General features: G+C 40.5%; 1 protein-coding gene across 6 annotated transcripts in view; it reads left to right on the forward strand.

The window, feature by feature from the left end:
- DCUN1D4 (defective in cullin neddylation 1 domain containing 4) overlaps nt 1–15,441 on the forward strand; it is a 71,910-nt gene that overhangs the window by 30,240 nt on the left and 26,229 nt on the right. For 5 of the 6 annotated variants that reach the window (XM_055588534.1, XM_055588533.1, XM_055588536.1 and 2 more), the window contains 3 exons: nt 1,283–1,397; nt 4,430–4,521; nt 11,804–11,874. In XM_055588534.1, the coding sequence (XP_055444509.1) occupies nt 1,283–1,397; nt 4,430–4,521; nt 11,804–11,874 (278 nt within the window). The remainder of the gene's footprint in view (nt 1–1,282; nt 1,398–4,429; nt 4,522–11,803; nt 11,875–15,441) is intronic. The other variant, XM_055588535.1, reaches the window with a different exon arrangement.

The raw sequence follows: 15,441 nt of genomic DNA on the forward strand, positions 1-15,441 counted from the left end.
CCTCGGTCCCCTGCTTCTCAGCCTCTGCTGCTGTGGCTGTGTGGGAGTGACAGTGAGTGGTGGCAGGGAGCCAGGGCCTCGCTCCTGGGCTGCCTGGGTTCCATCCTTGATCCCACCTGCTGCTTTCCAGCCACTGCTTCATCTCTCTGCCTGAGTTTTCCTCATTTATAGGAAAGGGGATGCCAAGGATGCCCTCCATCGTAGGGTGGTAGTAAGGATCAGGTAAATGTGGAGCACTGGCCTGAGCACATACCTCTCTTGTGAAACTCAGTTCCCAACATCTGTCTACACATGATGCTTGGCACCTGAGCCCTTGCTGAGTGGATGTTTTTCCCTCAGAAAACTCCTGAGAAAGAGTTACCTCAGAACACTGCTGAGAAGGTCTCATTTTCAGATGGTGAACCAGAGACCCAGGATAGGTCACTGGCTGCCCAAGCCACATGACCAGATGAGGAGCTGGAGGTCATGCCCAGAGTGCAGAGCACTCGGCCCCTAGTGCCTGCTCTCTGAGGGCCAGGCCTCTCACTAAGGCCCTAGAGGATGAGCAGGATACTGTCCAGAGCTCACCACTTAGCATTTCCAAGACCTTGGGACATCTCTTGAATGCCTGATCCTTAGCTTTTCCCATCTGTCAGTGCGTGCCCTGCGTGTCATGCAGGGTTATTGTGGGAACCAGTGACATAATATCTCTGCTAGTACTTGGGCCAAGATAGGGTTGTAATTGTCTTTTAATTTACAATTATTTAAAACAGTCTGAAATGAGACTGTCTGGGTTTGAATCCAGTTTCGCCACTTACCTGACCTCTTTCTGCCTCCATTTTCTTATTTATGTAGGCATTATTATTCTGTTTTCATAAACTTGTCATGAGGTTAAGTGAGTTCACACATGTAAGTGTTAAGAGCAGGGCCTGGTACATAGTAAGGTCTCAATAGGTGTTCTGTGATGGTGTTACGTTTTTAATATCTTCTACCAAATTGAAGTTATGTCTCAGAAAACCCTGACTGTAAGATCAGAATCTTCTTTAAGTGGCGAAACAAGCTAAAAAGTTCTACGGAAGTTTTGCTGAAGATCATGTCAGGCTTTTGCTCAAAATCCAAATTGTATGTGTAACATTTTCTCAAAGAGGAACTAAAAACCATAGTTTCACCTTGTAGCATTTACAGGTAACATATAAACCCTTTGTGGCATAAACCGTGGAAGCTCTTCATTCAGTGGTGGTGGTCTTCAGAAGGGTTTTGACGTGGCAGTCCTTACTTTTGTGCTCTTCACTGTGTCTTGTAGGAAGTCTGCGGTCTTGCAGTTCTTCAGACTGCTTTAGTAAAGTGATGCCGCCGAGGAAAAAGAGGAGACCTGCTTCTGGAGATGATCTATCTGCCAAGAAAAGTAGACACGATAGGTACGTTGTAGAGACAGTGGATCCACGTTGATGGCATACATGCCAAAGAGGCACATTGATCCATGAGCCCAGTGTGGGCCTTCCAAGTACACGAACGCCAACTGGAATGTTTTGGTTCTGCCAGGCAAACTTTCAAAGTGTAATAATTTCGTGATACTTAATGTGTGGGTTCATGAAATAAAAATGAATTCGGTAATCTGGGTTCTTAGAAATTTCAAGTTTTATCTTAGTCCATTGATCCACCAAAACTGGTGTAGAGTTTCTTTCTTTCCTTTTAAGGGTTTGCTGTCTGTGCCCATTGAGGACCTCAGGATAGGTATGTATCTGTTCTTTCAGAGGGTTTCCCTACCTGCAACAGGAGCAGAATTCCCGTAGCTCCTTTGCAAGGACCTGGGTGACATGGCTGAAGGGAGCTGCCTGTCCCCAGTGCTCTGAGCCTGCCTGGAATATTAGCTGAGCTGATGTTCCTTCTCTGAAGAGTGAGGATTTGTTAGGAACCATGAAAAACAAGACTGTTGAAACCACTTCTCTTTCAGACAAGTGAACCGCTAATTTTGGTAACTCCCAAGGTCCGTTAGGTTTGCTTATTTTAGACATTTTTACTGTTTCAGCCAGATTTTAATGGCCACTTTTGTTCTCTCTCTCTTTTTTAAACAATGAACAAACATCATAGTTTTAATCTTTTCTGCCTTTTCCTATCTTCCTCCATCTGGCTGTGTAGGTCATTTCACTTCACTGATGTGGCCTGAATTGCCATATTGATAATCAGAGGGATCAGATGAGATCTTTCTGCTTCTTTCTCGCTGTGATGTTTCATATACTATAACTCCTAGAGGGTTAAAGAGATGGACTCTGAGAACATGAAAATCATGTCACTGTTCCTATCTCAAATGAGTGGAAAGTATTATCTGAAAAAACTGTAGCCATGATTTAGAAGATAATCAATAATCACCAACACCGTTTAGACCAGTGATTCAGCTTTATGAAGCCAAGCTCCATGACCATTTGGTGGTACAGATATGATTATCAAGGAATTGTTAAATTCTAGTTATCACATAGCATGGCTGTATGTAGCACTTACTATTTTTTCACTGTCTAAATTCTTTTAGCATGATAAAGCCAGTTTCAAGTCTGTACAAGGCTGAATTTTCTTCACTAATTCAATCAGAACAGTATATCTCAATAATCTGAATGTAGAAACAGATAATGAGAACTGAGCAGTCTAATATAAAGCCGTATTTTTAAAGCATTTGCAAAAATGTAAAATAATGCCCCTCTTCTCATTTATTATTTTTAAAACTAGAATTATGTTTCATTAAAATACAGTGTTTTAATACACACAAAAAAACTGGTAGTTGAGTTGCAGAAAGGTGTGAAGTACTCTCCTTGATAGCATTTCATTGGTCACCCAGGGCATGGGGAGCTAATTCTATAGCTGGATGATTTAGTTGCGTTTCATTCTTGGTCTTTTTTGGAAAAACTTTATTTACATACCACAATGTGTACAGTTTTAAGTGTACAACTCAGTAATTTGTACTAAGTTAGAGTTTTGCAACCATCACTACAAACCAGTTTTAGAAGATTTCTCTCACCCCAGTTAGATCCTTGATGCCCACTTACAGTCAGTCTGTCCTTATTCCCAGCCCCAGGGAACCACAAATTCACTTTCTGTGTCTTCATATTTGCCTTTTCTGAACATTTCACATAAATGAACCTTTGTGTGAAATGCCTTTTTTTTATTTAAAAACCTAGCATAGTTTTTTTGAGATTCTTCCATGTAGTAGTAGCATGTATTATTTATTTTTTTCTGAGTGTTATTCCAGTGTCCTTTTTTAGGTAGAATATTGTCAAGTAATTCAGACATTACAGTCTTATATAGATCTCCAGTTAATTGACCAGTTACAGACTTGGAGCTGAGATAGAAATGTCCAAACCCAGGACTAGAGCAAATCTGTTTGAACCCCTGGCCGGTATCCACCTTTGTTTCCAGGTGGTATGGCTGCTTTTTATAGAGGAAATACAAAACTAGTGGTTTGTGGTTTCAGTATCTTAATACCCTATCACATATTTGGGGGTTTTTTTGGGTATGAAAACCCAGAATCTCTAATTAGCAGTATATACAGATATCCTGGTGAAAGTCTCGATCATGAATAAACGCTCACTTCAAAAGAATTCTGTGTAATATTATATGTTATGTAAATAAAAGCTATATTCATAAATGTTCATATATAAATAAGGGATAAAACTTATAACTTTTCTATTGAAATCACTATTTGTAATGATACTGCTTCTTTTCCCCTCCCCGAGTAGGGAATGTCTTGCTCCTCAGCCCCATGTCATCATGAGATAAGGAATTCCTGCCGAGGGTCACAGCAGTGCAGGAGGAGGCCCTGTGCTTGCTGACTCAGTTCTCCAGCTTACGCACTGGTTCCACATGGGACACGCCAGGAGAAGGGCAGGAGCCAGGATTTCTCTGTATTTCTTTTTCCTGAGGTTTTTTTACCCCTGGAGGCTTGTTCATAATTTGATGTTTCTTTTCATTTGCTTAACAAGTTCCTTGGAGGTCTCTCCTATTGCCAGGTTCTTCCTTAGACCGTGCCCTGTGCCCAGCCTGACTCAGATGACATGGGCATCAGGAGAACTTAATTCAGGAACACGATTGAATTCTAGGGTCTTCAGTTGAAGAAAACACCAGTGACATTTCTTGCTGCATCTCACTATTGTTCTATATTTGGTTCTGGCTGGAGAGGTAGAAAGGTGTATATCAGATACTTGTTCTGTTCAGTTTTTACTAGCTATTTGTTCATCAGAGAAAAACCTGTATTAAGAGCTTACCATTTAATTCTATACTAGGTATGACTGTGTTTAAAACTATAAAGGTGAAGCCTCCACATGCAAGAAGTGGAATATTCTAAATGTATGTGAAGTACCTATTAACTAGGTATCTATTGGGTAAAAGAATAAAAACTATTTGTTACTTAAAAAACTCAGTATCTTAAAATAACTTCTAAAACTCCTTTCTCAATTTCTAGCATGTATAGAAAATATGATTCAACTAGAATAAAGACTGAAGAAGAAGCCTTTTCAAGTAAGAGGTGCTTAGAATGGTTCTATGAATATGCAGGTAGGTAATCATATCACCTAAGGCTGAGCCTCATAAAAATACAGAGTACTTTAGGGGAAACTAAAGAATTGAAAAATGAGTACTTTTCGAATTTGGTGTGTGTGTGTCTGTGTGTATGTGTGTCTTCCTGTTTTCGAGAGGGAGCACAGTTGAAACAAATCACCAAAGGTTCTATTTATAGCCAGCAGCTAAGCCAAAGAATTCAGAACACTAGAAGGGAACTGAAAAGATGAAATGTACTTGGGAGAAATACTCTGGATTGCTAGGAAACCTGTTGAAAATGCTGGTAATGGGTGGCTGCTTGGTTCATGCATCCAAGTTAAAATAGGCTTTGTTGCTTTGAACCTTTATGTAGTGCAGTGGAATTTCTTATATTGTGTCTATTTTGAAAGATCATTTGGCAGACAGTGTTGGTTTTGTCATTTAAAATATCTTAAAAACAATCCCATTTTTGCGGTTTATTATAACTGGTTGAATAATATTGAAATAAAAGGTTTGTTTTTTTTTTTGTGGCTGTGTATGGTGTAAAAAAGGGGGGAAAAAACCCTTTCAGACAAGTTTGAATTGAAGGCTATTTTACCGTTCCTCTTCCCCATCAGATTTCTATCATAACGTATCCACTTGACAGTTCAATGACCTTCAAACAGATTTACTCAATATCAGTCTCTACTCCCAATCAGGGTCTATGTGTTGCCTATTGTCTATAATTTGAAGAAAAAAAAAATGAGCAGATCACACATGTCATTCCCTAACAATCCGTTACACCCTTAACCCCACTTAAAAACCCCTACTACCTGCGGGAGAAAAGACAGCTAACTCACAGTGGTCCCTTTGCCTGGAGTGTTTTTCTCCAGTTTTCCATTTGACAGGCAAATGGTACATCTCTTAGCTTAATTAGCTTAATAACCTTCTTTGTCCTCTTACAGGAAGGACATTGCTCATAACTGGTTTTGATGCCCTTTTCTTGGGTATCAGAATGAGAATTCTTCCTGAGGCCAGTGTTTTCCTCCTACCCCACGTTTTTCTGATAAAAGTCGTGCCCTCTTTGGCCACAAAGATTGTTCCTGGGGCTGGCAGGTAACCCAGATCAGGACCATCAGATAAAATGTCCTGGGGTTTTCAGATTGAAACTGGAAGAAGAGCCTCTTTCTCTTCTGGTGGTAGACTTGAAAGGATGTGACCCTGATTTCCTGTAGTCTTTTGGATTTTTGTGAGCTACCCCAGTGTCTTTCTAGTGAATTCTCTTTCATCACTTGAACTAATTTGAGCTGGGTTTTATTTGCAGGGATGGACACATAGTGTAAACACTTACATGGTATTAGAATTTATCTGTTTTTCATGTTTACATCTTGAAAGCATGACTCTCTTGAAGACACTTTGTTCCTAGTCAAAGTAGTCGGCACGTTTCCAGGTGTTAAGTACTTGGGTCTGAGTGATGGAGCATTTTCTCGTGTTCCTGTCACTTTGATTACAAAAATCGCTTGCTTTCTTATATTGGTTCACATTTATTGTTATGACATGTATTATAAGAGGGAAAGTTTAAACAGAAAAAGTACACTTAATCCCACCACCATCGCACAGCCATTTTGATACGGTTATGTCCTCCTTTATAAGCAAATATAAATTTTTCCATAGTAAAAGCCACACTTCTGTTTTCCTTTAAAAGGAAACGCAGTACAGTTTTTCCTTCTTGATTGCTCTTCTCTGGTTCAAAAAGGTGACATTTGGGATAAAGATTAAGCTGCATTCTCTAGGTTCCTTGAGACCCCTGCCAGGTGATTCGTTGTGGGGTTCATTACTGCAAGAAGTTTCTGTGGTATGGCTCTCCCTATTTTTATACCCCCCCTTTTCTTTTGTATCTCATCAGGAAAAATGGCTTAAAATTGGGAATAACTAAATCTCCACCTGGTACCTGCTTTCATTTTTTAATATCCCAACCACATGAATAAAAACTGTAGATCAGTATTATTCAGGAAAAGCACATGGTGAGGGGCCCCAGGAAGGTTGACAGGCTGTGCTCCGTGCCAGTCTGGGAGCAGAGAGTGAGGCTGCGGGCCCCAGTGCCCGGATGAGGGCCCTCCCCCGTGGGATGATTGTGTTCCCTGGGAGATAGCCACCTGCTGTGGGTTGACTCCCTACACTGAACAGAGTGGAGTGGAGGGCGGTAGGGGACCTTGGCCGTGCAGTCCCATGACACAGATGGACCTTCGTTCTTCCCAGAGTTCTCAGTTCCACCTCTTGCCCTGACCTCTGCCCTCCGCCCTCCGTAGCCTGAACCTAGCCCTCCTTTGCACCTCTTAGGATACAACCTCTTGGCTTTTAAAATTCCTGTCAACTCGGTTTCTGATTCTCAGAGATTTGATAAATGAAACTCCCTCAACTGGGGCTCTTGTCCTGTTCTCTGTGGTTATAGGTTTACTCACTTTGGTGCTGTGGTACTCTAGTCCTCTGACTTTAGAAAGTGTTGCTGAGGGCAAGATTGGGGGAGTGTCTTGTTTAGACCTCTGTCTGAAGCTAGAATCTCATTTCTTTTTCATTAAAATAACCAGCTATACATAAATAATTTATCTAATAGCTTTCACCTTCTGAAATATATCTAAGAATAAGAGGTGAGAGCAGGTACCCAAGCGCCAACATTTAAGTCACACTGAAGCTCACACATGTGAGTTGTAAAAGTTCTGCAAGTCCTGATTGTAGGCTCTTCATCTCTACTTTGAATTAGGTCCTATAGCAGAGTTGTGTTTTGGTTTAGCAAAGTGGGGCTAGGGATCAGGAGCAGTGGGCTGTCGGTGAAGGAGACAGAGTGGCCTCTTTCGCCCCAGTGATGCAGCGTGGTGCGATTATGGAAACTGTACTATGATGGTCTTGGGCCGTCATGAAAAAGTTAAATATATTTAGTTAGGAGCCCCTACTTAAAATAGCAGTGAAAGTGGGAGGACTGCTGTTTTCTAGATTATTGTCAGTATATCTACCTTCTAAATGGACCTCTAGTATCATATCACTGCGGCATTCCATAGCTTTTAAACCACCTCCCTCAAACCTACTTTTAATCTGCTTTGTGTTAGCGAGTGGCCTGTTTGTTAGATTGTTGTTCAGTCGCTAAGTCATGTCTGATTCTTTTGTGATCCCATGAACTATTCCCCGCCAGACTTCTCTGTCCATGGGATTTCCCGGGCAAGAATACTGGAATGTGTTGCCATTTCCTTCTCCAGGAGATCTTCCCAACCCAGGGACTGAACCTGCGTCTCCTGCATTGCAGGAGGATTCTTTACCGCTGAGCCACCTGGGAAGCCCTTTTGTTAGATTAAGATTGCTCAATTCTACAGATAAATGATAAGTCTAGTGTCAGTACACCCATAAGCCCAATGAACACTGTGATTACAAATAGATCTAAATGTGTGTGCGTGGGAATGATAATGAGAAAAAAGGAAAAGTTATTGGAGATAACAGGATTATGGGTAGCCTTTAAGTAATGTTGACTGATAAGCTCTGTTGTAATTTTTTTAGGATAAAATATTAAAGTAATATGAGTCATGCCATTGCAAACCATGCTGTTAAAACCTTGTTTTTTATAAAATACACAGATGCATATGGCATTGCATAAAATGTGAAAAAAAAAGAAAAAAGCATAGGAAACTTAATGTCACCACTGCCCAGGGTACCTCAGCAAACCTTTGAGGGCCTGCTGCATGCCAGGCTGTGGAGTGTGTGTGGACAGTCGAAGTGCTGTGCTTGAGTTCATTTTGTTGTGTGGTATACAGACAAATGGAGAAGCGCCATCACTGTGATGAGCATTGACAGGGAGGGGAGGTGGGGTTGGAGGGGGTGTGAGTGGGACAGCCAGCTGGGAGACCCCCAGGCCCTGTGCCCAGGCAGGGGAAGGGCAGGTGGCTTGCCAGGCTCAGGAATAGGTAGCAGAGAAAGAGGTTTTTTTTTTAGATCACAAAGTATAGAAACCAAAGACAAAAATTTTTTAAGATTATGAAGTGCCTTTTTTCCCCTCAGCTTTGTGTAACCACCTCCCAATGAGTCCTTTCAGTAGATACTAAAAACTCATCTGTTCCTACAAACGGAACCTCTTAGCAGGCTAGAAATAGATGGATACTTCCATCGGATATCATTGCTCTTTAATCTCATAGCTCAAATACTTTACGGTAGTGGAATGAGGGTAGGGACTACGAGACATGGAATTCACACACACAGTGACCTACAGTGGAGTAGTGTACAGAATATCAGCTGGATGTTTACACAGGAAAATTACCAGATGGTAAAATAAAGCAGGATACGGTCTGAACCATGTGTGTAGATAAACAAGTTCAGAACCACATCTCACTATATATTTGCACATACATAAATACATAGCAAAATGGCCCAAGAGTATACATGCCTGCCTGGTAAGGAGAAGAGGAAGGCAAGCTTTCTCTTTACTTCACCTGGACTTCTCTGTTTGAACGTTTCACCATATGAATGTATTCATGTATCATTTGTGTAATATGCATGAGTGTGCACATGTAGGTATATGCACACACGTGTGTGTGCTTAGTCACTCAGTTGTGTCTGACTCTTTGTGACCTCATGGACTGTTGCCCACCAGGCTCCTCTGTCTATGGGATTTTCCAGGCAAAGATACTGGAGTGAGTTGCCATTTCCTCCTCCAGGGGGTCTTCCTGACCCAGGGATTGAACCTGGGTCTTCTGCCTTGGCAGGTAGATTCTTTACCACTGAGACACCTGGGAAGCCCATGTGCACACACAGACCCAAATGATAAAATGCTAACTGTATTCCCATTTGAGTCAAGACTGAGATAAGGGTGCCCATACTTACTCTTTTTATTTGCCGTTGTTTTGGGAGATTATTAGCTAATCTTGTTAGATAAGAGAAAGAAAGAAGGGGCATAAATACAGGAAAGGAGGAGGCAAAAACAGTCATTCATTAAAGATGAAATGATTGTTGTGCACCTGGAGGCCAAAGAGAATTGCCTGAAAAACTTATAGAAATAAATATGTATATATTTACTGTGGCTAAAATTCTATAAAATAGCTTATTTGAGGAAGGATTTTTAAAGAAATTCTTCTGGGATGTGGGGAAAGGTTAGAAGGAAAACTTTTGCTTTTTTAGTACTTTTATTTTCAGTTTTACTTTTAATTGAAATTTCATATCATTGTATGTATTAATGTTGCCCAAAAAACTAAATTAAAAATTAAGTAAAGTTTTATTTGATTTTCCTGTAATAAGACAAAATTAAGGATACATTGAAAAACATGTAAAATAAAAGGGGAAAAAAAAAGAAAGTCCCAAAAAAGGTAACAGATTTGAATTATGTGAAATGAAATTATTTGTGATAAAATAACACATTTGTGATTAAAAGGAAAATAAAGCAGGCAGAAAAAGTATTTGCTCTGGCTAGATTATGTGGAAGAGCCTGAGTTTGGATTTTAAGAGAAGCCAAGGACTAGAAGAGAGAAAAGTGGCACAGGACTGACCAATAAGCACGCAAGGTGGTTTTAATTGTCACCCTTTGTTGAGACCATTGTGTTTCTTTCCAATCTTGGTGGGCAGGGACCATGTATTATTCCTCATCAGCTACTTCTACAGTGATAGCTCCAGGATGTGCCCAGTTGATAATATTTGAATAACAAAGGCATTTAGATGGATTCTGCTGATCTTGGCAGCTTGGTGCATCTGAAGGCTATGGAAGATTGTAGAGTGATTTTTATATTCTGATATCCATCCATTCATTCAATAAAATTTATGGAGCAACTGCTTCATGCCAGGGTAGTAGGTTGAGGTTATAAGAAGAATAAATAGCTCTTACTCTGTTGGAATTTAGAAGGGAAGGTAGATGAGCTGGGACTTGATGCAAATGTGGGTACAGTATTCTTAGCATTGCATGGGGACTGCCTGACCTGGCCTCCATTGGTGGGGGTGGGGAAGTTGGGAGGACTGCCTGTATGGTTCCCATCTTCAAGATGGAAGGAGCTCACATGAGAAGAGGGGAGAGGGAGATGGACTGAGGCCCCACAAGTAGTACCACGTGCAGTACCATGTGGTAGTGCCGCGTGTTAGGGTGTGTGTGTGGAGCAAACCATGGGTCGGTATTTCTGGATCCTAATTTTTATTGATTCAGCAATATTTATTTGATTCTTTTATTTCCGGGAAACTTGATTTGAAGGTGGAAAGTTACGAGGCTGAAGAGGAAGGGTGGCTATAGATCATAACCTTATTTGATATGCCAGAGACTTTGGACTTCATCCATAGATAGCAGATTTTAAGCCAGGATGGAGTTTATGTTTGAGGTGGACCCTCCAGGTGGCTGTGTGCAGGGTGAGTCAGAGCAGGCTGAGTCTCTGGAAATAGGGAGACCCCAAGGGTACTGCTGTGGTCATCTAAGTGAGAGAATGACGTCTGCATAATAAGTCAGCAGTTAAGAAATATTTGGAAAGTAAAATTGGCGGCACACTGGATTACTGATTGACTCTTGAGAATGTAGGAGAAGAGGGTGCTGCAGGATGAGGCCTTGCGTTTCAGGTGGTGACCCGGGTTGAGACACTACGGAAGGATAATCCCAGCTACTCCAGGGAAGCCACATAGAACAGAGACGGACTGTGTCTATTGGATGTGGTAATTAGAGCTGATGGGTGGCCTTGGCAAGGGGAGTTTCCATGGAGGGAGAGGAATAGAAAACAGTTGCTGTGGTTGAAGAATGAGTGGGGATGCAATAGAGCTGGGATGTGTGGACATTTCTTTCAGGAAGAGAGAGAGCTAACATGGAGTGTGAAGAAAGGGCTATTGCCTTGTGTAGAACAAAAAGACTGCTTGATTTTTTTTTTTCTGTGTAAAAGAAACAATTATATTATTTCCCAGTTAATTTTATAAAGAATATTAGGTGGTTTTTTTTACTGTGTTTCCAAAATTTATTTTATGTGTTGAAATTATTATCAAAATAAGAATAGAGATTTATAAGCTACTTTAAGAATAGAAATTGAATACCTATAACCTTATCTTTAGATATCAATTATATGTACACCTATTTGTAGGTTGAAGGACTTGGCCATAAATAGATGTAAATGATTGTGCAAAGCAGAATCCTTTAAAGATAGAACTTAAATTCCAGAATATTTTTCAACTTACACTTGGTAATTTCTTCCTTCAGAAAGGGTTTATGGTCTGTAGGTGTTATTTGATCTTAATAATAAGTATTTTAACAGTATAATGCTACAGTAGTAGTAATAGTATCTGTACATGGTTAGATTTACTTTATATAAATTGCATTTCATCACAGGTACTGATGATGTTGTAGGTCCCGAGGGCATGGAGAAATTCTGTGAAGACATTGGTGTCGAGCCAGAAAATGTAAGTCTAACTTACAAATTTGGGCAAATCAGTTGATCTGATTTTGTCTCTCAACAAATAATGCAACAGTAAAGAAGTAAGGATATGTTAGTTTTTATGAGGCAATCTAAGAAATAAGTTTCATACTGAATTGGTTTGTAAAGCAGAACTTTTTTTGCAGTTGATATGGTATAACTACAGTTAGTCATTTTTTTTTCTCATTTAATTTCTTAATTTCACTAATCAAGTAACTAAACTAGACGTTTAAAAAGTGGAGCGTGCGTGTGTGCCTCCGATAGCAGATACTAGGGGACTGATGGCACTGTGTATGTCTGTCCTCCTCTGAGGTTGTTCCAGCCTGATGTAGAGTTTGTCCAGGACTTTGAATAATTAATTATTTATAAGAGTTTTGAATAGGTTGTAATTATCAAGGATTTTTCACAGCTTTCACTACCAGTTGAATTTAGCTTGGAAAGTGATTGATTTTTAGTGTAAAAGCCCTAAGTATTTCCCTTAAAAAATTCAAGTAGAAGGTTTTTACATGCTTAATTATTTTTGCCTAATTCTTATCATCATTTTATTATTGAATATTTTTCCTATTCCCACATCTGTCTTACTGTAAAATGAAAAATTATACAAATGCCCTGGCTCATTAGCTGTACAGTTCAATATTACAGCCCCCAGTTTAACAAATACTTCTTACATCCTCAATGAATTTATACGCTGGTAGAGCTCCCAAGGGGTCATCCCTTTCATCAGAGTATTGGTGAGATAACCTGGTGCCCATGCTGATATGTCATGCTCCTGGAGATTTCACAAATAAATTTTATTAAACATTTTTTGTTACCATTTCTATGCCTACATCTTCCCCACTTCCTCCCAGTAACACTTTAAATTTTCTAAAGAGCCTTTGGACTGATTTTTGCCTTGTATTTTTAATTTGAATGTGATCTAGTTCAAGTTGTTGTTCAGTTGCTAAGTCATGTCCAGCTCTTTGTGACACCATGGACTGCAGCATGCCAGGCTTCCCTGTCCTTCACTATCGCCTGGAGTTTGCTCAGATTTGTGTCTGTCAGGTCGGTGATGCTGTCTAACCATCACATCCTCTGCTGCCCTTTTCTCCTTTTGCTCTCAGTCTTTCCTAGCATCAGGGTCTTTTCCAGTGAGTCGGCTCTGCATCAGGTGGCCAAAGTTTTGGAGCTTCAGTCCTTCCAATGAATATTCAGGGTTGATTTCCTTTAGGATTGATTGGTTTGATCTTGTAGTCCAAGGGACTCGCAAGAGTCTTCTCCAGCACCACAATTTGAAGGCATCAATTCTTTGGTGCTCAGCCTTCTTTATGGTCCAACTCACATCCATACATGACTACTGGAAAAACCATAGCTTGGTCTGTTCAGAACTTTGTTAGCAAAGTGATGTCTGCTTTTTAATATGCTGTCTAGGTTCGTCATAGCTTTCCGTCCTGTGAGCAAGCATCTTAATTTCATAGCTACAGTCACTGTCACAGTGATTTTGGAGCCTAAGGAAGTAAAATCTGTCATCTTTTCCCTCATCTGTTTGCCATGGAGTGATGGGACTGGATACCATGATCTTAATTTTTTGAATGTTGAGTTTTAAGCCATCTTTCTAGTTCAGATGTCTTGATACATTATTCAGATTGGTGCAAAGGTTTGGGGACAGCTGGGTCAGTAGTGTTTTGCTTAATCTGGTCCGTAGCCAGAAAAGAACATTTCACTGACTTTAAGAAGGAAGTTTTCAGACAGGGAATGAGCTAAGGTTGACAGGTGTTTTCTGGAGGGTAGTATAAGAGGGGCGAGAGTGAGCTGGCTCTGAGAGGAGTCCCAAGTTTCTACCCAGGGAAGGGCAGTCAGCATGTAATCGGGGTGGGCAGCAGGGCCTGATGGGGGAGATTGGGAGGTGTCAGGCTGCAGGTGTCAGAGGGATTAAGTGGGCATCTGCTCTCAGGGGAGAAAGGCCTGTTGGGTAGGAGGAGTGCTGCAGCTGTTTCTAGGCAAAAAAACTAGCAGGGCCCAGCTCTTTAAAGTTCCTCACCCCCAGATACCAGTGTGTGTGTGTCAGTCGCTTAGTCGTGTCCGACTCTTTGTGGCCCCATTGGACTGTAGCCCGCCAGGCTCCTGTGTCCATGGGATTTTCCAGGCAAGAATACTGGAGTGGGTTGCCATTTCCTACTCTAGAGGATCTTCCCAACCCAGGGATCAAACCCTGATCTCCTGCATTAGCGGGTGGATTCTTTTACCAATGGCGCCACCTGGGAAGCCCCCAAATACCAGAACTCAATAAAAAAAATAGTTGCTATTATTATCTTTTTTGGTAATTATGAGTCTTTGGCTCTCCATTTCTGTAGGAATAGAAATAATCTTGAAATGTTGAATCACATAGAAGACTAAAAGACCCAATTCAGACTATTATTACAAAGTATTTATTATTGTATTTCAATTTAAGATGCCACTAATAGAAATTTTATTATTTTATTCATCACTTAAAGGGAAAAATGTTAAGTAAATCTGATAAGCCATCAGGTATGGATGCATCCCAGTTTTAGAAATTGTTTGAAAAACAAACACTGAAATAGTTTTTTTTAAAGGCTTATCTGTATTGATAAGTGAGCACTTTAAAGTATTTAAAATCCTCCCCTTGCCTGATATTTATAGCTTATGAAATTTAAGCAGGCTTGTAAAATTCAGGTCAGCTTTCATTTACTAAGGTAACAATGAAGTTCTTTAGTTAGCTTATTCTTGGCTGTCCTAGGGAAAGGTCTGTTTTGTGTAAAGAAATTCCCATTGTGATAACTGCTTAGGCTGTTTGGCCTCATTACATGCATACTGTGTGTGTGTGTTCCTTTGCCATAACTGTTTTTTTTTTTTTTTTAAACTTAACAAGTGTTTATGCAGAATAGTTAATCTTTCTAATAGAGAATTGAGTATAGATACTGTTTGAGAATATATCAGGTTCGAATTAGAAAGTGTATATGTACCACGTCTTCTTTGTCCATTCCCTTGTTTGTGGACATTTAGGTTGCTGCCATGTCTTGGCTTGCCTCATTTTTTTATGTTATATCACCCTGATTTCCTCTCACTATCACCATCATCTGACCCAGTTGGGCACCATCTGACCCAGATCGTAGTTTAATGGTGTGGGGCAGTTCTTCTGGTGTAAAGAAATGAGATTACCTGCCAAATGCCACGTTTGCTTGTCCCCAGCCAACTGTATTATAGGAACATGTATTTCCTTCCCATTGCCCTTTTTTTTATTACAACAAATAGACATACAGCCAGCCATTCAGGGTATGTGTGCTCTCCAGTTGAGAACTCGAGTTCCCTTCTATATGAGTGACTGTCCAGAGATTGCCAGCCTTGCAGAGTTGCAGGATGGTCCTAGGAAGGCCCTGTCCTGCTTTGTCACCTCTCCAGCAATGGCATGCTTTGTTTTTAAGTTACTCCTCATCTTGCCTTGGGTCTTGAGGTAGATGAGGTGGGAGGGCTTCCTCCTCTCTCCCTAATCTAGAAGGCCTCAGCTCTGTCCTTGTCTAAGAACCCCAAAGAGCTTGCAGCTGGAGGCATCTTCAAA

The sequence above is a fragment of the Bubalus kerabau genome, chromosome 7, assembly GCF_029407905.1.
Source record: "Bubalus kerabau isolate K-KA32 ecotype Philippines breed swamp buffalo chromosome 7, PCC_UOA_SB_1v2, whole genome shotgun sequence".
Taxonomy (NCBI): Eukaryota; Metazoa; Chordata; class Mammalia; order Artiodactyla; family Bovidae; genus Bubalus; species Bubalus kerabau.